The sequence below is a fragment of the Balaenoptera borealis genome, assembly GCF_965194805.1.
Source record: "Balaenoptera borealis genome assembly, chromosome: 1".
NCBI classification, from domain to species: Eukaryota; Metazoa; Chordata; class Mammalia; order Artiodactyla; family Balaenopteridae; genus Balaenoptera; species Balaenoptera borealis.
This window is the reverse complement of record NC_138860.1, coordinates 30,219,560-30,246,717: the sequence shown is the minus strand read 5'-3', so window position 1 is coordinate 30,246,717 and position 27,158 is coordinate 30,219,560. Positions and strand designations below refer to the sequence as shown.

The 27,158-nt window shown below is 36.9% G+C and overlaps 1 protein-coding gene across 6 annotated transcripts in view; it reads right to left on the bottom strand.

The window, feature by feature from the left end:
• The window catches only part of PLD5 (phospholipase D family member 5), a 478,515-nt gene that overhangs the window by 166,589 nt on the left and 284,768 nt on the right, over nucleotides 1–27,158 (bottom strand). For 3 of the 6 annotated variants that reach the window (XM_082340839.1, XM_082340841.1, XM_082340842.1), the window contains exon 4: nucleotides 11,324–11,435. In XM_082340839.1, the coding sequence (XP_082196965.1) occupies nucleotides 11,324–11,435 (112 nt within the window). Of the gene's footprint in view, nucleotides 1–11,323; nucleotides 17,554–27,158 lie in introns of those variants that run through there. The other 3 variants (XM_082340843.1, XM_082340840.1, XM_082340844.1) reach the window with 3 other exon arrangements.

Genomic DNA, 27,158 nt, shown 5'->3' with positions numbered 1-27,158 from the left:
AAACAAAAATCAATATCTTGAAGAGATATCTGCACTCCCATGTTCATTGCAGCATTATTCACAATAGCAAAGATATCAGATCAAACCTAAGAGTCTGTCAATGGATGACTGGATAAAGAAGATGTGTGCATGCACACATACACACACAAACACACAATGGAATATATTATTCAGCCATGAGAAATAAGGAAATCCTGCCATTTGTAACAACATGGATGAACCTAGAGGACATTATTCTAACTGAAATAAGCCAGAGCGAGAAAGACAAATACTATGTTGTCTCACTTAAGTCTGGAATCTAAAAAAAAATTAAAAAGTCAAATTCATAGAAACAGACAGTAGAATGATAGGTACCAGGGACTTGGCAGGTGGTTGTGTTTGGGAGAGATAGGGCAATGGTGGTCAAAGGGTACAAACCTTCAGTTATAAGATGAGTAAGTTCTAAAGCAGGTGGCATAACCCTCCCAGAATTCAGACAATGCTACAAAGCTACAGGAATCAAAATGGCGAGGTACTGGCACAAAACAGACATATGGATCAATGGAACAGAATAGAGAGCCCAGAAATAAACCCACACACCTATGGTCAATTAGTCTTCAACAAAGGAGGCAAGTATATACAATGGGAAAAAGTCTCTTCAGCAAGTGATGTTGGGAAATTTGGACAGACGCATATAAATCAATGAAGATAGAACACACCATACACAAAACAGCTTAAAGACTTAAACATAAGATATGACACCATAAAACTCCTAGAAGAAATCATAGGCAAAACCTTGTCTGACATAAATTGTACCAATGTTTTCTTATGGCAGTCTCCCAAGGCAATAGAAATAAAAGCAAAAATAAACAAATGGGACCTAATCAAACTTACAAGCTCTTGCACAGCAAAGGAGACCATAAACAAAACGAAAAGACAACCCTCAGAATGGGAGAAAATATTTGCAAACGATGCGACTGACAAGGGCTTGATTTTCAAAATATACAAACAGCTCATAAAACTCAATAACAACAGCAACAAAAAAAACACAGCCCAATCAAAAAATGGGCAGAAGACCTAAATAGACATTTCTCCAAAGAAGAAATACAGATGGCCAATGAAAAGATGCTCAACATCACTAATTATAAGAGAATTCAAATCAAAACTACAATGAGGTACCACCTCACACCAGTCAGAATGGCCATCATTAAAAAGTCTACAAATAACAAATTTGCTAGAGAGGGTGTGGAGCAAAGGGAACCCTCGTACACTGTTGGTGAGAATGTAAGTGGATGCAGCCACTGTGGAAAACAGTATGGAGGTTCCTCAGAAAACTAAAAATAGAATTACCATGTGATCCAGCAATCCCACTCTTGGGCACATACCCAGAGAAAACTACAATTCAAAAAATACGTGCACCCTTATGTTCATAGCAGCACTATTCACAATAGCCAAGACTTGAAAACAACCTAAACGTCCATCAACAGATGAATGGATAAAGAAGATGTGGTACATCTATACAATGGAATACTTCTCAGCCATAAAAAAGAATGAAATAATGCCATTTGCAGCAACATGGATGCAACTAGAGATTATCATACTAAGTGAATTCAGCAAGAGAAAGACAAATACCATATGATATCACTTATATGTGGAATCTAAAATACGACACAAATGACCCTATCTACAAAACAGAAACATACTCAGAGTCATAGAGAACAGACTTTTGGTTGCCAAGTTGGAGGGGGGCAGGGGAGGGATGAATTGGGAGGTTGCACTTAGCAGATGTAAGCTATTATATATAGAATGGCTAAACAACAAGGTCCTACTGTATAGCACAGGGAGCTATATTCAATATCCTGTGATAAACCATAATGGAAAAGAATATAAAAAAAGAATGTGTGTATATATATATATATATATATATGTATGTATGTATGTATAACTGGATCATTTTTCTGTACAGCAGAAATTAACACCACGTTGTAAATCAACTATACTTTAATTAAAAAAAATAAGATGAGTAAGTTCTGTAAATCTAATGTACAGCACGGTGACTACAGTTAATAATACTGTATTGCACACTTAAAATTTCCTAGGAGAATAGATCTTAAGCATTCTCACAACAAAAAAGAAAAAAAAAAGGTAACTCTGTAAGGTGATGGATGTTTCAACTAACCTGAATGTGGTAATCATTTCACAGCATCAATGTATATCAAATCATCACACTGTACCATTCAAATGCATACAATTTTATTTGTTGACTATATCTCAATAAAGCTGGAGGAATAAAAACAAATAGCTTTCACTGACAAATAGAAATGTTTGCACATTTTTTTTCCATAGGTCAAGCTCTGCATTGTGAAGTATTCTATGAGCACGTTGATGAATAATGAGAAATCGGTACTACTTGTACAATATTTACAATGTGCAGATTGCATTCCTATGAGATACCTTCTCAATAGCTAGAATTTGTGGCATTAGAAAAATAGTATCACCCAGATGTAGCTCTATCAACTATTAAACTATTCTGTAGTAATCTTTTTTCTAAAATTTTTAGCAGATAATTGGAAATTAAAATCAGGCATTAAGGGATAATGTCTAATTTCAAAGCTGTTTGCCCTTCTGATATGAAACAACCTCTACATTTTATATATTTATAAACCTGAAAGCAAAGTATTTTCTCTTGGTTAAAACCATATTCTCTTTATCAAGCAATATTTTAGAGTTATATCAGAGTAGTTACTATGTAAAGCTTGCTGATCCCCAAATCTGAACCATTTTGAAAAGTATAAATTATATATTTAATACACATAACTGTTAATTTTCACCTCTTGTTTTACAACAGGTTATTAAACAACCATGGAGAAATAAAATATAATTATTTATTTTAATAACAGAGTTATTAAGAAAAATAAAAGTGCAATAGTCATTTCAAATATTAAAATTCTGACTTAAATGAATAAGATTTAGGCACAAGGAAATGCCAATTAAATATTTACTGTTTGTTCAATGCTTTGTGGGGAGGAAGCCAAATGAGCTGAAGATGCCCAAAGAGTATGCATTAGGATCCTGTTGCTATTGTTTATTCACCAACATGGGGTAAGGCTATGTCTAATTAGTTCACCTGCTTGGCATAGAGTGCTAATGAGGGAAAGTTGGGGTCAGTTTTTCTCAGAGCACAGACTGTTTGAGCCAGTTACACAGTGAGTCTATGACTTTATTTACAAAGGTAGCAGATGAGGGAATGTGGAGGGCTGAGGGCTATCAGAGTGGCTGAGAGTCCTCTCAAAGGGCATACTTTGTATTCCCTTCACAAAGAATAACAGAAATTAAACAATGTGGATGAAAAGATTGAGAAATCTAGAAGTTTAATTTTTAAATCTCACACAGAGAAGATTGGAAGGTTATCTATGTATCTAGTATCTATCTATCTATCACCTAAAGAAACCAAAGAGGAAAGAAAATTCCAAACATATTAACATTCTGGCTAAACAAAACAAAAGCCCATAAAATAGTTCTGTTATGAGCTCCTCAGAGATTTGCAAGCATCTATAGGCAGCATAGTCTAAGCTCTAGGTTTCATCACCCAAGGTTTGCACACTCAGGAAAGAAGGGAGTGGGAGAAAAAGACATGTTTGATTCTAACAAACTGAAAGCTTAAAACACTAGCTGAACCACGGCTGGGCTAAGACTCCGAAGCCTAGCGTGAGCCTGACATCAGAAAAGACAGGCATGGTAAGGGGGTCCCCCAAGCTCTAGGATGAATTTCTTTCTGTTGTTGTATAACTGGGCTGGTCATCAGCAATGAGAAAAATCAAAACAGCATTTAGTGACAATTTAACCTACGAGTTAAAGTTGTTATTTATATGGGCAATTTCTTAGCAGATGTCAGTAGGGAAAATCACCCCAGCCTTTGCAGGTTCTTTTACTTTTACCATCAAGTGTTGTCTATTCCTCTGCTTTTCAAAATCAAGCTTTCATGACCACCTCTTCACTTGTCATTTGGGCTGCAATTTCATCATGCTGTATATCTAGAACTATGATTCCTGGTATCTTCTATGTTGACCTCAGGAGACTGTCTCTTCTCCAGTGTATTTCAGGTTTCTGATTTCATTATATTGTTTTTCTATAGAACCTTCATATAAAAAACTGATTTGCATAACCTCTTTCCTATTTCAGGTAATAGAGCAGGGTTTTTCTTGTTTGTTTGTTTTGATAGGAACACTTCCTATCATTGGATGCACTAGCCATGGAGAGTTCTGTTGAAGACATCCTTGTTTCCTAACAGCCAGTACAGCTTGGATTTTCTGAATTTCTACTTACTGAGTATGGTCACTGCACTACAAAGAAGCCCCATTACAAGAGGTTTGGTTTAGATTCTACCTCCCTCAGTGTGGTATTAGGAGAGGTTGAGTTTAACTTAGTTTAACTTAATTATTAAAGGGTTTCTAAGTTGAATTTCTAATTTATTGTTGAATTCTAAAGTAACCCTCATTACTGTACTGTCACTGATTCTGAAACAGTTTTCACATTTTAACATCTCTGACATTGGGATGCACCTTATGATTGTTTTAGATGGGGTGGCAGTTGTGACAGAGTTGCCACTTCATAGTCTTGGTTGTTATTCCTGGTGGCGTGACAGGGGCCCCAAAGGTTTCTCAATATTTAGTCAACAAACCACTTAAGAGCCTTTTGAGGAAGGAGTATGAGGCCTGCTTACTGTCAGAATATCTTCCTTTGACATTTTTGAGTAAACTTTGAAAACAAGCAGAATGAACATCTACTTAGAAAAAGAGACATTAGTAGAGAATCTGTTTCTTAAAGTTACAGAGTAATAAACATCAATGCTTTTTATGGTGCAGAGATGATAGCGAGCAGAAAATATGGGCATCAATGACCCAGACACAGAAAGTGATTCAGAAAAACTGGACTCTGTGTAGATGTTTTAAGAATTCCTTGATCAGTTTATTTCACTTATATCAGTCTTCTCTACCAAACTGTGAACTCTCAGAAATCAGGAGAGGGCTCATGCATTATCAATTAAAGATAGAAAATTAGTCAATTTTCTATCTTTAAAGTCCAGCTTGTTCGCATGTGTCAGATATTCAAGGAATGGTTGTTGACTAAATAATGAATGAACAATGGAAGAAAAAAAATGGTAAGAGCAACTAGGGAAAAGAGAGGAAGTCTACAGGAAAATATTAAGGGTAAGGCTTATAAGGGACCTTGAAGGATGAAAAGGAGCTTGAGGGAGGGTATTTCAGGCACAGGGAAAAGCATGTTTTAGGAAACAGCCCTGAAAAAGTACATGTGTTTAGGAAATCACAACTAGTTTTCAGATACTTGGAAAATAAACAACAAGAATGGTAAGAATGAAACTGAAAAGGGAGATTTCAGATCCTGAACGGTTTCAAATGTTTTTTTTTTCTTTTTTAAAGAAGTGTAGACTTTATTTCTAGGTCACTAATTCTAATCTTTTATGCCTTTAATTTCACTAGTCATTTTATTAAAGAATTATGTGATAACGAACAAGTAAAAGCCTGTTTTTTTCCTAAAACAAAATTATTTTCTGACTTTATTTATTTTTAATATTTGGTAGACTACTGGCAAATATTTTAATCATATATAGAAAGTACACTGAATTGCTATGGTTTTGAAAGACAAACAAAAAATGATTCTTCCTAATTATAAACTTCATTGCAACAAAGCTATAAAATACAAAGTAGGCAGGGGGAGATGAATGGGTGGAGCACAGATGATTTTTAAGGCAGTGAGAATACCCTGTATGATATTACAGTGGTGGATATATGTCATTATACATTTGTCCACATTCATAGAATATATAACATCAAGATTGAACCCTAAGGTAAACTGGACTTGGGGTGATCATGATGTGTCAATACAGGTTCATCCTTGGTAAAAAATATACTGTTAGGAAAGTGATGTTGATAATGCAGGAGGCAATGCATGTGTGGGGCAGGCAGTACACAGGAAATCTCTGTACGTTCCTCTTAATTTTGTTGTAAACCTAAAACTCCTCTAAAAACAGTCTTCAAAAATACAGTAGTATTGTTGAGCAATAATATTTTGCTTATGACTAAAAGACACAGCCCAAAATAAAAATTTTACTAATAGTATAAATTTTCAGTAATATTGCTGTGATGTTACAAGTATCAGGTTTGATGAAAAATGGGACATCAAAGGCATTTGCTGGGAGGCATGAGCAGGGAGAACAGGACTTAAGAGATATGTCACAGTTACATCCTAGCAAGCTAAATGTTGGTAGCAGATGGCATACCCACTTGAAGGTGGATATGGAGAAAGAAACAGAGGATTCCAATGACAATACTACACCTTATTTAGCTTGTCTTTGAGGCCTACCAGTTAGGATTATGCATTAGGCAATGAGAAGCCACTTTACGTATACTCCACTTTTGGCTATGATGAAGTAGCTTTCAGACTGACTCTCTGGCCAAGACAACTTTAAGAGCTGATGAAATACAGAATCAAAACTGAAAAGTTATATAATGGCATCACATTAACAGGCCTAAGGATTTATAAAGTAAATTTATTTCTACAAATAAAAATGTATAAAGTAATTTTCCACAAATTTCAAATGTTTGAAATCATACAGAGTATATTCTTCTGACCATAGTGAAGATAACAAAAAGAGAAATAGAACAATCTTTCAAATGTTTAGAGATCAAGGATTACAATTCTAAATAACCCATGGTTCAAAGTAGCAATTAAAGTAGAAGTTAGAAACCTTTTTGAACTGAAAAATACTTTAGTGATTTATGTCATATTAAAAACTTGAGAGATGTAGCTAAAACAGTAGTAAGAGGCCTTGCCATGTTTATGGAGTAGAAGACTCAATACTGTCAATGTCAATTCTCCCAAAGTTTATCTAAAGAGTCAACATAATTCTAATAAAAATTTCAGCATTTTTGTGACAAACTGATTCCAAATTTTATTTTTAAATATGAAGGGCCAAGAATAACTAACACAGTTTTAAAGATGAAAAACAAAGATGAAAAAATTACACCACCTGATTTAACATGTATTATAAAGCCACAGTAATTAAACAATGTGGTATTTGTCCTAAGATAGATAAGTAGACCAACTGGAATGTAATACATAGGGAATATAGAAACGGACCCAAACACATAGTCACCCAGTTTTCAACAAGGATGCCTCTGAAATGCAGTGAAGAAAAAAATTTGTTTTTAGTAAATGGCTTTCCATATAAATAAAAACTGATCTTCATCCCTGCTTCATTTCATACATAAAAAGTAAGTCCAGCTCTAAATAGACTTAACTCTGAAAGGTAAAACAATACAGCATTTAGAACACAACAAATGAGGATATCTTTATGACTTTGTGATGACAAATATTTTTTATACAGGATGCAATGAGCACCAACAATAAAGGAGTACTTAATAAACTGGATTTCATTAAAATTAAGACCTTCTGTTTACCTAAAGACACCATTAGAAGAGTGAAAAAACAAGCTTCAAATGGGAGAAGATAATTGAAATACATATAGCCAAAAAAGGATTCAAATCCAGCCTATTAATCAAGAATAGGCCAATAAAAAAACAAAAATAAAATAACAACGGGCAAAATACTTGAATAGGCACTTCAACAAAGAAGATATAGAAATGGTCAATAAGTATATGAGAAGATGCTCAACATCATTAGTCATCAGGGAAAGGAAAATTAAAGTCACGTCATGATACATATCCATTAGGATGGCTAAAATAAAAAAGACAAAGAATGCCAGATTTTGTGAGAATATGGAGCAAATGAAACTTTCATGTGTTGTCTGTGGTGGTGTAAACTGGTATAACCACTTTGGAAGCTGACTGGCAATGTCTATTGAAGTTGAATATACATAGCCTGTGATGTTGGTAATTCCACTCCTGGTAAATATCCAAAGAAATGAGTATAGGCACCAAAAAGACATACAAGAATGGTCATAGCAGCATATTATTTACAATAACAAAAAAGTGGGAAAAATCCAAACGTCCATCATCAGTAGAATACATAAATTATATTTACATGATGGAATACTATATAAAAATGTAAAAGAGCAAACTATTTTTATACACAACATATATGGATCTTAAAAAACTGAGCAAAAGAATTCAGATATGAAAGAGTATGTACTTAATAAGTCTATTTATATAAAATTCAAAAAAAGCACAAATATAATCTATAATGGCAGAAGTTGAAATAGTGGTCAGCTCTGCAGAAGATACTGACTTCAAAGGGTAATGAAAAAATTTCCTGAGACATTTGCAATGCTGTACATCATGCTCTGTGAAGGGATTATACGGAAGTGTTTACTTCATAAAAATTCCTAGAGCTTTACACTTAATACTGTGCTCTTTATTGCAGGTATGATATTTCTCAGTTAAAAGGTGTATGTAACACTCGGGCATACTCATACATACACCCGATTTAGGTGGGGATGTGAGTTGATAACAATCATGTTGTGGAGGATCCCTTTGGTAGCTGCATGGAGATCAGATGGTGGGAGGGTGAGAAGATCAGAAGTTGGGAAGAGAGAAAGTAGCTGTGGCTAGGTCTGGGCAAGGTATTAAATACCTGCACTAGGGCAGCTGTAGCTGAGAAGGGACTGTGATATCTAGGAGAGAGACTCAGGAGCAGATCCTATAGAATTTGGCCTGTTAGATGTGAAGAATGAGAGTGTGGAGTGAGTGGGTGGTTGGAAATTCAGGTAAAGGAAGCTGCTGTTGGTGCTACTGAGTGAGGGGAAGGAGTATGCAGGTTAACACGCTGCCTATGAGATGCTATTGGGGGATACAAGTGGAGATGGTGAGCAAGTGAAATTAGGAAAACTGATCAGTGCAACTCTGAATTTACAGGGAGACTTGTCTAGAATGAAATCCCTGCCGGGGTTTAAGGACTTCAAGGAGGTTGGGTTTCAAAAGCACCCCACCTTCCAGCCACAGGGTGAGATCTTGGAGGATTATCTTCTGACTTCTGAGTCAAGGAGTGGGGAGCAGGAGGCACAGTGAATAACCTGCAATCTCACCCCACCCACGGAGGGCTCTGTGGCCTTGGGCCACCTCACATCTCCAGCCCACTGCGCCTTCGCTGGGCCAATGTCTGCACTAAATCTTTACCATTTCCTGGGGAAGCCTCACTCTTGTTCTTTTTCACAATAAATTGGATTAACTTCTAAACTCAGTAACTCCTTCACAGCTGAAGTTGCTCATGGCTAGTCTCACATTTATCTGTCTTTTGTGGACTATTTCTGGACAAACCTTCCTGGAACTTTACCAAAAGACTAGGAACTCTCCCTAAAAAAATTTAAAGATAACCCCAAAGCAAAGTATTCCAACACAGATTTAAAACGGTTTCATAAAAATATCAATATTTCTTAAATGCACTGTTATTATATACTATGTCTCTGCCACAGGGTGAGAGTAGAGAAATACAAAAACTGCATTTTAAAGATGCATATATATTACACCTATGTGCATTAATAAAAGCCAGATAGGCTCACTCTAGGTACGTAGGGAATAGCTGTGAGAACCTTAGGTCCTGTTTATTGTTCTCCCATTGTGAAGAAAAACATTTTCTTATTTTGATAAGAACTCCTATTAGACATTAACAGAGCCTAAGCTGTAGTGACATATGCATATACTTGTGAAATTCAAACACTTCTTTTGTGTGAGAAGCAATGACTATAATGAAACTTTAATTCATAGTTCACAATAGAAATGTAAGCAAGGGCTTTATCTATAAATTCATTAATTGCTATTCCCTGTCTAAAGTAGCCAAATACTCAGCAGCAACTAAAAAAGGCTGTCATACCCCCAGTACTGCCTAGTTTTAACTTTTGGTTGAGTTTATAAGATTTAGAATGGCTACGGCAAGGAACATAATTGTGGATGTACAGTCAAGAAGCAACTGAAGTCTCAAGTTATATCCCTCTCTTCCTAACTCATCTGCTTTTTACCCTTCTGGGTTAATCAAACCCCAAGGACGTGCAAGTAGCTTCCATGAGAAAAATCATCTGCAAATACAGGCACTCAGAGTTAGCCTAAAGTAATCCACTCTTAAATATGTGTCAGATAACAAATTTTCAGATAGAAATTCAATTTACAGTGGGAACCCAATTTCATATTTTTTAAATAGTTTAAGTATTCATACATTTCTAATCCATGTCGGTTGTCTGTGTCAATCCACTGAACTAGGTATTTTCTAGTTTTTCAAGTATATTGTGCTGTGCTCAAGTAGCATGGTGAAGCTTTCAGACCTAGCAATAACTCATATAAGTTGTCTTTATTTTCCCATGCATAGGAAATAGAATGTGCATGGTGGTAAGCCCATATGCCTGGCCAAGCTTTTGTCTTCTCTATGTTATTTTCTTTTCATAGGCTTTATGACTTCCAATTTTTCTTCTGCAGAAGGAAAGGCCACTTGGGCTCACTTACTTGCCTCATAGTCTGTTCCATTTTTTAGAAAATATTTTATTTTCACTTACTGATGTAGGGAAGATGACAAGCAAAAATGCCCAATATGTTTAAACAGCACACATGTGAGATGTAGTATCATCAGGTGAAATACTGACACTCACTGGGGCCAACACCTTGTCCTCTTCTGGGGATGCCCAGCATCTTGAACATTTTCACTGGCTCACACCTGCCAATTTCTTTCATAGGCTTACAGTTTGGATAGTAAATTCAGGGTAAAATTTTTTTATAAATCAGTAAAAACTCTTTGTGAGAGTTCAGTTAGTAAAGATACAGCAAAATTAAGAAATTTATTTTATAATTATCCTCAGTGTTCAGGGATTGTGAGGCAAATTGCAAAGTGGCTGTACAAATGATGATCTCCTGTGGAATTGTCTTAAAAGTTGTGAATTAGGCAGTATTTCATAGACTCCTACATCTGACTGTATTATTTCAAAGAATATATGTAGCATGAGGAGAACTTCATTTGATGGTCAAGAGAAAACCAGAAATCCAATGTTTGTTCTGATAAGAATCGGCTCTTCTCTCTAATCACATCACTGAAGTGTTCAGAGAGGGAAAGATTCTTCTTTCCAGTTAATTATCATCTAATGGCTAGTAGATTATTTTGCATAAGCTAATATGCAACAACACTATTTTAAAAATCCCAGTAGAATTGACTAATTAGTTCTCTCATTTAAAGGCTTTAATCAAGCTGTTTTTCAAAGGAGAAATAAGAAGTGCACTAAGTCAAGTGTGTTGATTATAAAGACATCATGTACTGCTCTATGTAGAATTAAAGGTACCGGAACAGAACACCCAGAGGTAGAGTACCATGTCAACCTTGGCCTTACCCTTTGATTTCAAGGCTTCTAATACCTTTGAATCAGCTGTTACATCACTCACTAGCTTGATTTCAACATTTTGAGAAGTCAGTTGGAGCAACTTTTCGAAAAGACGTTGACCCTAGAAAAAATATTCAGAACCAAAGTCAGAAAACCTAAAAGTATGCTATTTTAAATAGGAATAAATAAACATTGAAAATTAAAACTATTCATTCAAATTTTAAAAGGCAAGGACTTCAGCCCTTGGCAGCACTTCATAAATTCAAAAGAGTTTATGGAAATAAGAGTAGTAGTAGGAACACAGATTACACTGTTTTTTTGAGTATTGTGCAATTCAACAATTATTGCAATAGTCATTTCAATGCTACGATGCAAATCTACCCTTCTTTTACTTTTTCATGAACTCAAATTATCTACACATGAAGAGGCAGAGAATATTAAACAGTTGTGATTGGACCCAGAAAGACCTGGATTCCAGCTGGTTTTTCCAATTTATAAACTCCGTTTCTTAATCTCATTAATTTCCAGTTTCTTCTTCAGTAAAAGATAGATAATATTAGTATTTACTTTAAAAGGTTTTTGTGAGGATTAAGAGATAGTAGTAGGTAAGTATCCTTTAAGTGTTAGCCATTATGGGGGGAATCATGACTACTTATCAGGAATTTGCCTAAATTCACCTTCTTGTTTAAAATGTATTTTATTTAATTCAACTCATGGTCTGCCTAGAAATCTATAATTATTAGCCCAGCCTAAAAATAAATGAAAAAAATAAAAAGTAAAGGCTTTCCTTATAAGATTTTCACAAACATAATTTTTATAGTAAAATTTTTTTTTAATCTCAGGGAGACTCTGCATAGTGGTAGGTCCATAGCTATTATATCATCTTAGGTGAGTGGATTGCAACATTATCCTGTTTATTTTCTCTTGTGTGTTTTCATAGACTCCTCCTTATCGTAAGAGGGGACTGGTCTTCTTTTATTGGTTCTTCAGATTTTTGTTATTCAGCCACAAACTCAAATGCCTTCGGAGGCTAAACAGGCAATAAGGCTTTGGTATTAATGGCCCCCAAGTAGCAGAGTCTTATCTTACTTTGATAAGAATAGATTATTGATAATGATCATGTAGAAAGAATTTGAAGACTGAAAAGAGAAAATGGATGAAATGTAGATGTAGAGCAGTGATTCCTGCAATTCAGCCTTAGAAAAGAAAGAAGCCAAAGATCAAAACCCTAAAGCTTTGGAATATTAAGGAGGAGGGAGCTGGTATGCCAGTGCTAGGGTGACAGCTGACAGCAGGGAGGAGTGTCTGGCATAATCCAGCCATGCTCCTGCCTAGAGCTGGTGCAGTATAGCCTAAGCTCCATAATCCCTGGAAGTTAGAGAAAAGAGGAGTTGCACCCCATGTCAGGCATGGAGGCTTCCTTTTTGTCTAACTAAGTGTGCTGATAAAGGTTGCCCAAAGTAGAACTCACCAAAAGTGACCAAATTACTTTGCATGCAAAACGTGGAGGCAGCCTCCCCACAAAGCAGGTATTCCTATGAGGTATGTTGAATGAGTGCATCAGGCAGTTGTAAATTGCTTTTTTAATAAAGAGGTGAGAGGGAAGAGGGAGGGAGAGAGAAAGAGAGATATGAAGAGATAGAGGAAGAAGGATAAGGAAAAAACAGATGCTGATTTGCTGATTTCAGGGTCTATGTAAATTTCAAATTTACTATGGAGAAATGAGGGTTTGGCAGTGAGAGGCTCAGACACTGGATGTGAGGGAAGATGCACTTGGTGGGGCTTTGTGGATTTTCCTGCAGAGCTGCCACCAACACAACCTCCTCCCTGTGAGCTTTGTCACTCTGCTGAGTTGTGCACTATACTATTGTCACACACCCTTGAAGGCTTGGTGATGCCTGCATAGCCCAGATTTCTAGAGCCCAGGCTCATGGTCATCTCACAGTCACATAAATTGTATTTTTTACTTTCACAAAGGGAAAGGGCATATGTACTCTGTGTGCTATGTAAGTCCCCATGGTTAGTGAGCCAGTATTTTTAAAGACTTTTTTTTTTTTTTTTGGATGTGGACCATTTTTAAAGTCTTTATTGAATTTGTTACAACATTGCTTCTGTTTTATGTTTTGCTTTTTTGGCCGCGAGGCATGTGGGATCTTAGCTCCCTGACCAGGGATCAAACCCATACCCCCCTGCATTGGAAGGCAAAGTCTTAACCACTGGACCGCCAGGGAAGTCTGAGCCAGTATTTTTAAACAAATGCTTTTTTTTTTTGCTCTTAGTTAACAATAAATTTACCACAAACAAAACATAAGAGCTCTTCTAACCTATCTGTACTTCTGGCTCTGAGCCTTAAATTTATTCTCACTGTGTTATTTTTGTGAGATTTAAAATGAAGACCAGAACTCTCAAACGTGAATGAAAATAGAAACTCCAAAAGCTACAGATAGTAGCAGACCATCATTAAATAAAGCTTATTTTTACTTCAATATGTGCTGATTACTTACACCAAGGAGTCTTAAAATTTTTAATTATAGTGCTGACTGTAATGAACTTGTGCTGGGGTAGAATTTCTGTACTTGGGCTTGAGGCAGAACTTCTATTAAATTTCCCCTGTTTTCAGTGTCTTACCTCCCAGTCCACCCATTTTTGCTAGAACATTCAAAATGTAATTACTTCAAAGGTATGAAACACTTATTCTATGCTGAGACCTGCAGTAAGGCCCACTGCTTTCTGAGTTAAATTTACTCATCATGTTTTCATAAAGGAATAACAAAAGCCCCTTGGCTTTTAAACATCAGCAGTTTAAAGACTTGCTCTTTCTGGTGAGAAACATTAGCCAACATTTTAAACTTAAATAAATCATCTTGAAGTTAGCTAGTGGCTCAGGAACATTGACCTACTTTAAGCCATTTTTTTCCGATGTCTGCAAAAACCTTATGATAGACAGCACAATCCTGGACAGAGAGCTGTACCCCAAGGATAGAGATCCAGCTCAGCCCCTTTGTGACTCTGAAGAGGCTGCTTAACCCAAGAGAGTAGGGGTTATAAATACTGCCTATTTCTGTTGACCCAAAACAACTCCTAGGCAGGATGAAATGCCACAATAAAATGTGAAGGGGAAAAACAAAAATACCAAAGAGAAATCAGAAGATAGTCCTCTGATTGGACTAAAAAAAAAAAAAGTCCTCTGGCTGGACTAAAACTCTATGATTTTAGAGCTAAATTAGAAGAGTAATTAAAGAACACTGTTGAGGCCCAAATTAGTGGCCCAAAGACCAAATGGAAGAAATATCTCAAAGCACAAACATGCATGCACACACACATACACAAAAGCATAAGGGTGACGAGGGGAGAAAAGGGTGATTGATAAATTGAAGATATATAACATGTGGCTAACAGGTGTATTAGGAGAGAAAAAGAGACAAAAAGAATACGTTTGCAAATAACAGAAGAAAAAAGTGTCCACCTTGAGGAAAGACATAGACTTACATGTTGAAAAGATAACTGAAGATGGAGGCAAATGTAATGTGGAAAGTCACGTCTAGGCACATTCTGTAGAATTAATCAACACCAAGGAGAGAGAGGAATTCTTACAAACTCCCGGCCCAAAACAGAACAAAACAAAAAGGTACCTATCAAGGAAAATGGATCAGACTGGCGTGGAGCTAACCATCGGCAACACTAAACCAGCACTTGGTGGTGACAGACCGTGGAAGAAAAAGAGTGAAGCCCAGGAGTGCTTTACCCAGTCAAGGATTTTACCTGCCAGCGGGAAAGAAAAAAATATTTGCAGATATATACAGGTTTAGAGACTGTATTACCTACATAACCCATATGAGGAACATATTCAATGAAGGGCTCTAACCAAACAGTAAATAACACTAAAAGCCATCAAGGAGGATGAAGGAAAGAAGAAATAATTGGTTAGCAATGTGATACAAATATGTGTTTGATGTACTTGCTAGGACACTTTATAGGGGAAGGCCTACTAAGAATCTATTACATGCATTCCCAGTGCTATTACCCTAAAGGGACTGAAAATTGATTCTTTCTGGTGTGAATGTAGAGATGTGTGTGTAGATGAAAGTTACTCTTTTTTATTAATAAAACATAGATATACATACAGTAAATATGCAATATATCTGTGGTATTAAAATTTCATGGTGGGGGCAGGATTAGGAAAAAATGTCTAAAAATTTCCCAAGTAAGGTGATAATGAAAAGAAGGTTGAGAAACACTGATCTACAACAAATTGGATAAAGGATCTCAGTAAAAATTAGAATAAGAGCTGAGGAGGGCTTAAAAGGACTAGATGGGAAAAAGGCCATAGTAATGGAACTGACAGTTATAAACTGGTATTTACCAAACAGCATAGTGGCTAAATACATAAAGCAAAAGGTAATAAAAAGGCAATTAAAACACTACCACTTTAAAATATGTCTTTCAAGCCTGGGTAGATCTAATAGAAAATAAATGAGGATATATGAAAATTAAATAATACAATCAATAAACTTGATTATGTGTACATTTATATATTTTTCATTTTATATATCAAGCCCCTCAAAACAATATTTGTCTGTGGAACATTTATAAAACAAACCTTCCTGTAACTGCCATTAAGAAAACTTGAACAACGGTTAAAACGAAATATTCTACAGGCTTCATTCTCTGCTCATAACGTAACAAAATGAGAGACACACCATAACTCATAAAACAAATCTTAACTACTTGAACATTTTAAAACTCACTCTTAGATTATACTTACATCAAAAGAGAAAAGAAATGTGAATTTTTCTATTCTCTAGGAAACTATGAACAGTTGAGCTCTTCATAGCAAAACCATGAAATGAAGAAATATTTGGTGTCAGAGAGAAATTTTTAACTGTAAATGTCTTCAGTATTATTAAAAATGAACCATAGAGTCACAATAATCATATTAATATGGTAGTGGCGTAGGAATGGATAAACAGACAAGGGGACTTACAGAGAATCCAGAAATAGTACTACACATGATTTTTATTTAAAACATGCTATTTTAATTCAGTCTGAAAGAGGTGAAGTGGTTTAATCTGGCACAAGTGGAAGATACCCCTATATTATACTACATAGAAAAATATATTCTCAGGAAGAATAAGGATACACCAACACTTTCAAGAAAATCTGGGCAACTACATCTACAGTCTTGGAGTGGTGAAAACCTTAATCACGCTGTAGGAGGCTGAATAATGGCCTCCAAAGATGTCAGGTCCTAATCTGGAAACTGTCAATGAAATAGAATCTTTGCAGATGTGATTAAATTAAAGATTTTGAGATGAGGAGATTATCCTGGATTATTTGAGTGAGCCCTAAAGGCAATCATAGTAGAGATAGGCAGAAGGGACTCTGACACACCCAGAGGAGGAGGGAGTGTGAAGATGGAGCAGGCAGATTTGAAGATCCTGGCCTTGAGGACTGGGGTGACATAGCAGCAGGCCAAGGGATGCCAGCAGCTACCGGAAGCTGGAAGGGGTAAGGAGTGTATTTGCCCCTAGAACATGGTGGCTTCCCTCTGGAGGGAGCACCCCTCTGCTGACACCTTGGCTTTGGCCCAGTAAAACTAATTTCAGACTTCTGGTCTCCAGAACTGCAAGAGAATAAATTTCTGTTATTTTAAGCCACAGTGTGTGGTAATTTGTTGCACTGGCCACAGAAAACTAATAAACAAGCCAGATATATAGAAGTAATAAAAGATATATAGAACTATAAAAGTAAAAAATATATAGAGAGCAAAAGATACCACAAAGTTAATGAAAAACAGTAAAAATCTGGAATAAATATTTGTTATGCAAATGAGAAACAAAGAGTTAACAGCTGTACCCTACAAAAATAAATTAAAAATTAGTAAGAAAAGGCCAATAGCCCAACCAAATGTGGGCAAAGTATGAGATTAGACAAGCCTAAGAAGAGCAAGCCTACACGGCTAGCAGACATAAAGAGATGCATCATGCTGATGAGAGAAGCACGACACAAAGCAATATAGAGATCTCTCTTTGCACTCAAAGAGACAAGAAATAATTTATGAGTGGCAGCATTTACTCTTGTCAACGATTTGGGGAAAGAGTACTCTAACATACTGCTTCCTTCCACACAGGAATCTCACATCTAGAGGCCCACCCCAAAGAAACAAAGGCACCAAAATATGCGTGTGTACTTATGATTATATATCATAGGTATGCTATCATTATACACACACACACACACACACAGGATAAAAAGTTTAAATCAGAGTAAAAAGGGACATAAGGACTGATTAAACATTTGATGATACAGTCATGAGAAAACAAGATTTAGCATTTATTTTAAGATACAGTGTCCTTTTAAAGCAATATACTTGCCTTGACTTTTTTTAAATTTGTGACTTAACAGACAAAACCACACATGCATCAACCCCTCTTGACTCAACTTGTTAGTTAATTTATTTAACCAGTCAGTTCTATTATCTATAAGATTGACCTCTTATTTATTTACTATATTTACTGAAATTTTTTGTTACTATACTTACTGAAAAAAGTTTTCTTCAGTTTAGAACACATACTAAAATTTTCTTATTTACTTATTATATTTACTGAAATACACAAAGTTTGCCAAGGGTATAAACATAAATATATTACTTACTTATATATTTGTCAGTGTCAACTTTTACTCTCAAATACCCCCAGGACAAGGAAAAGTGTCTTTTGAGCAAATTTATTCAACACATTTGCTGGATGCCTGCTATGTGCCAGGGACTTTAATAAGTGTTGGAGATAAATGGTAAATAAGCAAATACAGCCCAATGTGTCAGATGGTAGGTAAAGGAGGTACAGGCCTAGGGGAAATACAGCAAGGGCACTAATAACTCAGTCCAAGGCACTCAGGGAACGTTCCCCCAAAAAGGAGAGGAAAGAAAGAATATTCAGGTGGAGATCTGTGGCAGAGACATAAGTAGGAGCATATCATGAAGGGTCTTGTAAGCCTGCACAAACAGTCTACGCCTCATCTGGAAAACAGTGTGGACCTCTGAAGGATTTTACATAGGGAAGGGCATAATCAAATTTTTGTTCTGAAAGAAAACTCTTGACTACAAATTGGAGAAGGACTGGTACAGGGCAAGGCTGCAGGCTGAAAGAGAAATCAGAAGGTTGGTGTGTGGTTTGGTGAGAGATGATGTGATCTGAGCTAGTGTCAATGGCAGTCAAAAAGAAAATAAAAAAATGGAAGGACCTCAGGTATTTATGAGACAGTATAGTGATGAACTGGATGCTTAGGCTTGGGCTGAGGAAAAGAGAAGAGTTGGGGATGGTGGCCAGAGTCCCCAGCTGCTTTCAGAACATGCCAATGGAATATGGAATTCCTTATCTGAAGCCAGAAGATGTTGGCCATTACATCAGTTTACAAATGTCCTGTGGTCATGGATCAATCACAGCTTCGGAACTCAGACAGTGCCACAGACCCAGTAACTTAATTGAGAATATCCACTTTTGGGGTAGCAAGCAATAAGGATTACTCGCTTGATACCAGCAGAGAGTATCTGCTATGTAGGCGTGCAGGCTGCCAGTCCATTCATTAGTCCAGGTTCCATCCCATTAAGGGGTTTAATTATTTTGAAGAGTTAATCACCAAGACCTTGCCTAATGATGGTTATTCACAATTATGCACCCCATGGGTATAAACAAAGCCATCCCTGTCAGGGGCAGATGAAGAGAGATGAATAAGCTCACCATGCCCATAAAGGGCCAGGAAATAGCAAGGAATTAATATCAGGAGCAGCATGCTTATTACAGGGATCTGGGCAGCTGGATTCCTACAGTACTAGAAAGTAGCTTTAAGGCTGCTCCAGTGTCCAGTCTGGCTGCAAAAGGTGGGTGGACAACGTAATCCTGGCAGTGCATTCAACAGTATCTGGAAGAGTATGCATGGCACTGTAGGAGATGGTGGCCTGTGATGTGACTGGGGCAAGGGAGGAATACCAGGAGGTGCCAAACACTCCAGCTCTTCCACAATCACTTATTCTGAGTGGGCAGAGAGCCCCACACAGAATGGAGGCAGAATTCCTTCACATACTCTCTCCCAGTGGTCCCAGCTTCCCCAGGAAGCAACCATGAGGATTTACTACATTGCTCCCCCAAAACCCCATGGTCTTAAGAAACAGCTCAGACTCTTTAGCCCACTAATCCTTCTTCTAAGAATTGATGCTGAGTGATCGAGCAAAAAGAAAACAATGGTTTGTAGAGAAATATCTACTGCAGTAGAATTTACTTCTGAAAAAAAGAAATAGCTTAAATGTCCAATAATAGAGAAATATCTATATATATATGTATATATACATTTAATATATACATTTTTATGTTAAATGTATGTATACATTTAATCTGGTGTATACACTACACGGTATATTATGCAGCCAATTTAAAATAATGTTTACCAGGGTTTCTAATAACATGGAAAGATGCTTATGGTGTGACATTAAGTTCAAAAGTAAGATATAAATTTCTTTATATGAGCCTATGTATGTAATTATGCATAAAATATCAAACCATTAAAAAATTTTTTATTGATGATCACATGCATGATTTTGTTCTCTTTCATTTCTCTGTAGTTTCCAAATTTTCTATAGTAAGAAGCTATTAGTATTATAATGAGAAAAAAATCCAACCTATTCTGTTTTTAAAAAGTTCCAAAAACATCAATAGACCATAGGAAATACAGAGCGAAAGTCTAGAGAGAAAACAATCAAGCATATAGGTAAACAAAACTAAGACAACTTTAAAGAAAAGTTATTATTTAATTAAAATAATTGAGAAGAATGTCTTCGGGTTCATGATTTATTCATGTCTATATGACTGGATTCTAAAAGAATCAAAGAAGTCGCTGGGCAAGATGGCGGAAGAGTAAGACGCGGAGATCACCTTCCTTCCCACAGATACAGTAGAAATACATCTACACGTGGAACTGCTCCTACAGAACACCCACTGAACGCTGGCAGAAGATGTCAGACCTCCCAAAAGGCAAGAAACTCCCCACGTACTTGGGTAGGGCAAAAGAAAAAAGAAATAACAGAGACAAAAGAATAGGGACGGGACCTGCACCAGTGGGAGGGAGCTGTGAAGGAGGAAAGGTTTCCACACACTAGGAAGCCCCTTCGTGGGCAGAGACTGCAGGTGGCAGAGGGGGGAAGCTTTGGAGCCACGGAGGAGAGCGCAGCCACAGGGGTGCGGAGGGCAAAGCAGAGAGATTCCCGCACAGAGGCTCGGCACTGAGCAGCACTCACCAGCCTGGGAGGCTTGTCTGCTCACCCGCCGGGGCGGGCGGGGGCTGGGAGCTGAGGCTCGGGCTTCGGTCGGATCCCAGGGAGAGGACTGGGGCTGGCGGCGTGAACACAGCCTGAAGGGGTTAGCGCACCACAGCTAGCCGGGAGGGAGTCCGGGAAAAAGTCTGCAGCTGCCGAAGAGGCAAGAGACTTTTTCTTGCCTCATTGTTTCGCGGTGCGCAAGGAGAGGGGATTCAGAGCGCCGCCTAAACAAGCTCCAGAGACGGGTGCGAGCCGCAGCTATCAGCGCGGAACCCAGAGACAGGCATGAGACGCTAAGGCTGCTGCTGCCGCCAGCAAGAAGCCTGTGTGCGAGCACAGGTCACTATCCACACCGCCCCTCCTGGGAGCCTGTGCAGCCCGCCACTGCCAGGCTCCCGTGATCCAGGGACAACTTCCCCGGGAGAACGCACGGCGTGCCTCAGGCTGCAGCAACGTCACACTGGCCTCTGCCGCCGCAGGCTTGCCCCGCATCCGTACCCATCACTCCCCCCCCAACCCCCTGCCTGAGTGAGCCATAGCCCCCGAAGCAGCTGCTCCTTTAACCCCATCCTGTCTGAGCGAAGAAGGCGACCTAAACACAGAGGCGGGTCCAAATCCAAAGCTGAACTTCGGGAGCTGTACGAACAAAGAAGAGAAAGGGAAATTTCTCCCAGGAGCCTCAGAAGCAGCGGATTAAAGCTCCACAAAAAACTTGATGTACCTGCATCTGTTGAATACCTGAATAGACAATGAATCATCCCAAATTCAGGAGGTGGACTTTGGGAGCAGGATATATTAATTTTTCCCCTTTTCCTTTTTTTGTGAGTGTATATGTGTATGCTTCTGGGTGAGATTTGTCTGTATAGCTTTCTTTCACCATTAGTCCTAGGGTTAGGTCCGTCCGTTTTTTTTTTTTTTAATTAAAAAAAATTTTTTTTCCTAATAAATGTTTTCTTAATAATTTTTTCTTTATTTTCTATTTTTAGAAATTAAAAACATTTGTTTAATAAGTTTTTTGTATTTTTTATTTTAAAAAATTAAAAATTTTTTATCTTAATAAATTTTTTCTTAATAATTTTTTTCTTATTTTTATTATAAAAAATTAATAAATCTATTTTTAAAAATTAAAAAAAAAATTTTCTTAATAAATTGATTCCTCTTTTTGTGAGTGTGTATGTGTATGCTTCTGGGTGAGATTTTGTCCGTATAGCTTTGCTTTCATCATTTGTCCTAGGGTTTGGTCTGTACATTTTTGTTGTTGTTGTTATTGTTTTTTTACTTAAAAAACTTTTTTTCTTAATAAATGTTTTCTTAATAATTTTTTCCTTATTTTCTATTTTTAAAAATTAAAAAAAAATTTTCTTATTAAGTTTTTTAATATTTTTTATTTTTTTAAAAAATTTTTTCTTAATAAATTTTTCTCTTAATTTTTTATTATAAAAAATTAATAAATTTATTTTTAAAAAATTAAAAAAGAATTTTTCTTAATAAATTTTTTCTTAATAATTTTTTTCTTATATTTTATTATAATAGCTTTATTTTATTTTATTTTATTTTATTTTATTTTATTTTATCCTTTTTCTTTCTTTCTTTCTATTTTTTCTCCCTTTTATTCTGAGCCGTGTGGATGAAAGGCTCTTGGTGCTCCAGCCAGGCATCAGGGCTGTGCCTCTGAGGTGGGAGAGCCAACGTCAGGATACTGGTCCACAAGAGACCTCCCAGCTCCATGTAATACCAAATGGCGAAAATCTCTCAGACATCTCCATCTCAACATCAAGACCCAGCTTCATTCAACGACCAGCAAGCTACAGTGCTGGACACCCTATGACAAACAACTAGCAAGACAGGAACACAGCCCCATCTGTTAGCAGAGAGGCTGCCTAAAATCATAATAAGGCCACAGACACCCCAAAACACACCACCAGACGTGGACATGCCCACCAGAAAGACAAGATCCAGCCTCATCCACCAGAACACAGGCACTAGTCCCCTCCACCAGGAAGCCTACATAACCCACTGAAACAACCTTAGCCACTGGGGACAGATACCAAAAACAACGGGAACTACGAACCTGCAGCCTGCAAAAAGGAGACCCCAAACACAGTAAGATAAGCAAAATAAGAAGACAGAAAAACACACAGCAGATGAAGGAGCAAGGTCAAAACACACCAGACCTAACAAATGAAGAGGAAATAAGTAGTCTACCTGAAAAAGAATTCAGAATAATGATAGTAAAGATGATCCAAAATCTTGGAAATAGAATAGACAAAATGCAAGAAACATTTAACAAGGACGTAGAAGAACTAAAGGGGAACCAAGCAACGACGAAAAACACAATAAATGAAATTAAAAATGCTCTAGACGGGATCAATAGCAGAATAACTGAGGCAGAAGAATGGATAAGTGACCTGGAAGATAAAATAGTGGAAATAACTACTGCAGAGCAGAATAAAGAAAAAAGAATGAAAAGAACTGAGGACAGTCTCAGAGACCTCTGGGACAACATTAAACGCACCAACATTCGAATTATAGGGGTCCCAGAAGAAGAAGAGAAAAAGAAAGGGACTGAGAAAATATTTGAAGAGATTATAGTTGAAAACTTCCCTAATATGGGAAAGGAAATACTTAATCAAGTCCTGGAAGCACAGAGAGTCGCATACAGGATAAATCCAAGAAGAAACACGCCAAGACACATGTTAAACAAACTATCAGAAATTAAATATAAAGAAAACATATTAAAAGCAGCAAGGGAAAAACAACAAATAACACACAAGGGACTCCCCATAAGGTTAACAGCTGATATTTCAGCAGAACTCTGCAAGCCAGAAGGGAGTGGCAGGATATACTTAAAGTGATGAAGGAGAAAAACCTACAACCAAGATTACTCTACCCAGCAAGGATCTCATTCAGATTTGATGGAGAAATTAAAACCTTTACAGACAAGCAAAAGCTGAGAGAGTTTAGCACCACCAAACCAGCTTTACAACAAACGCTAAAGGAACTTCTCTAGGCAAGAAACACAAGAGAAGGAAAACACCTACAATAACAAACCCAAAACATTTAAGAAAATGGGAATAGGAACATACATATCAATAATTACCTTAAATGTAAATGGATTAAATGCTCCCACCAAAAGACACAGACTGGCTGAATGGATACAAAAACAAGACCCATATATATGCTGTCTACAAGAGACCCACTTCAGACCTAGAGACACATACAGACTGAAAGTGAGGGGATGGAAAAAGATATTCCATGCAAATGGAAATCAAAAGAAAGCTGGAGTAGCAATTCTCATATCAGACAAAATAGACTTTAAAATAAAGACTATTACAAGAGACAAAGAAGGACACTATATAATGATCAAGGGATCGATCCAAGAAGAAGGTATAACAATTATAAATATTTATGCACCCAACATAGGAGCACCTCAATACACAAGGCAAATACTAACAGACATAAAAGGGGAAATCGACAGTAACACAATCACAGTAGGGGACTTTAACACCCCACTTTCACCAATGGACAGATCATCCAAAATGAAAACAAAGAAGGAAACACAAGCTTTAAATTATACATTAAACAAGATGGACTTAATTGATATTTATAGGACATTCCACCCAAAAACAACAGAATACACATTTTTCTCAAGTGCTCATGGAACATTCTCCAGGATAGATCATATCTTGGGTCACAAATCAAGCCTTGGTAAATTTAAGAAAATTGAAATAGTATCAAGTATCTTTTCTGACCACAATGCTATGAGACTAGATATCAATTACAGGAAAAGATCTCTAAAAGATACAAACACATGGAGGCTACACAATACACTACTTAATAACGAAGTGATCACTGAAGAAATCAAAGGGGAAATCAAAAAATACCTAGAAACAAACGACAATGGAGACACGATGACCCAAAACCTATGGGATGCAGCAAGAGCAGTTCTAAGAGGGAAGTTTATAGCAATACAAGCCTACATCAAGAAACAGGAAACATCTTGAATAAACAACCTAAACTTGCACCTAAAGCAATTAGAGAAAGAAGAACAAAAAAACCCCAAAGCTAGCAGAAGGAAAGAAATCATAAAGATCAGATCAGAAATAAATGAAAAAGAAATGAAGGAGACAATAGCAAAGATAAATAAAACTAAAAGCTGGTTCTTTGAGAAGATAAACAAAATTGATAAACCATTAGCCAGACTCATCAAGAGAAAAAGGGAGAAGACTCAAATCAATAGAATTAGAAATGAAAAAGGAGAAGTAAAGACTGACACTGCAGAAATACAAACGATCATGAGAGATTACTACAAGCAACTCTATGCCAATAAAATGGGCAACCTGGAAGAAATGGACAGATTCTTAGAAATGCACAAACTGCCGAGACTGAACCAGGAAGAAATAGAAAATATGAACAGACCAATCACAAGCACTGAACTTGAAACTGTGATTAAAAATCTTCCAACAAACAAAAGCCCAGGACCAGATGGCTTCACAGGCGAATTCTATCAAACATTTAGAGAAGAGCTAACACCTTCCTTCTCAAACTCTTCCAAAATATTACAGAGGGAGGAACACTCCCCAACTCATTCTACGAGGCCACCATTACCCTGATACCAAAACCAGACAAAGATGTCACAAAGAAAGAAAACTACAGGCCAATATCACTGATAAACATAGATGCAAAAATCCTCAACAAAATACTAGCAAACAGAATCCAACAGCACATTAAAAGGATCACACACCATGATCAAGTGGGGTTTATTCCAGGAATGCAAGGATTCTTCAATATATGCAAATCAATCAACGTGATACATCATATTAACAAACTGAAGGAGAAAAACCATATGATCATCTCAATAGATGCAGAGAAAGCTTTCGACAAAATTCAACACCCATTTATGATAAAAGCCCTGCAGAAAGCAGGCATAGAGGGAACTTTCCTCAACATAATAAAGGCCATATATGACAAACCCACAGCCAACATTGTCCTCAATGGTGAAAAACTGAAACCATTTCCACTAAGATCGGGAACAAGACAAGGTTGCCCACTCTCACCACTATTATTCAACATAGTTTTGGAAGTGTTAGCCACAGCAATCAGAGAAGACAAAGAAATAAAAGGAATCCAAATCGGAAAAGAAAAAGTAAAGCTATCACTGTTTGCAGATGACATGATACTATACATAGAGAATCCTAAAGATGCTATCAGAAAACTACTAGAGCTAATCAATGAATTTGGTAAAGTAGCAGGATACAAAATTAATGCACAGAAATCTCTTGCACTACTATACAGTAATGATGAAAAATCTGAAAGTGAAATTAAGAAAACACTCTCATTTACCATTGCAACAAAAAGAATAAAATATCTAGGAATAAACCTACCTAAGGAGACAAAAGGACTTTATGCAGAAAATTATAAGACACTGATAAAAGAAATTAAAGATGATACAAATAGATGAAGAGATATACCATGTTCTTGGATTGGAAGAATCAACATTGTGAAAATGACTCTACTACCCAAAGCAATCTACAGATTCAATGCAATCCCTATCAAACTACCACTGGCATTTTTCACAGAACTAGAACAAAAAATTTCACAATTTGTATGGAAACACAAAAGACCCCGAATAGCCAAAGCAATCTTGAGAACGAAAAATGGAGCTGGAGGAATCAGACTCCCTGACTTCAGACTATATTACAAAGCTACAGTAATCAAGACAGTTTGGTACTGGCACAAAAACAGAAACATAGATCAATGGAACAGGATAGAAAGCCCAGAGATAAACCCATGCACATATGGTCACCTTATCTTTGATAAAGGAGGCAAGCATATACAGTGGAGAAAAGACAGCCTCTTCAATAAGTGGTGCTGGAAAAACTGGACAGGTACATGTAAAAGTATGAAATTAGAACACTCCCTGACACCATGCACAAAAATAAACTCCAAATGGATTAAAGACCTAAGTGTAAGGCCAGACACTATCAAACTCTTAGAGGAAAGCATAGGCAGAACACTGTATGACATGAATCACAGCAAGATCCTTTTTGACCCAGCTCCTAGAGAAATGGAAATAAAAACACAAACAAATGGGACCTAATGAAACCTAAAAGCTTTTGCACAGCAAAGGAAACCATAAACAAGACCAAAAGACAACCCTCAGAATGGGAGAAAATATTTGCAAATAAAGCAACTGACAGAGGATTAATCTCCAAGATTTACAAGCAGCTCATGCAGCTCAATAACAAAAAAACAAACAACCCATTCCAAAAATTGGCAGAAGACCTAAATAGACATTTCTCCGAAGAAGATATACAGATTGCCAACAGACACATGAAAGAATGCTCAACATCATTAATCATTAGAGAAATGCAAATCAAAACTACAATGAGATATCATCTCACACTGGTCAGAATGGCCATCATCAAAAAATCTAGAAACAATAAATGCTGGAGAGGGTGTGGAGAAAAGGGAACACTCTTGCACTGTTGGTGGGAATGTAAATTGATACAGCCACTATGGAGAACAGTATGG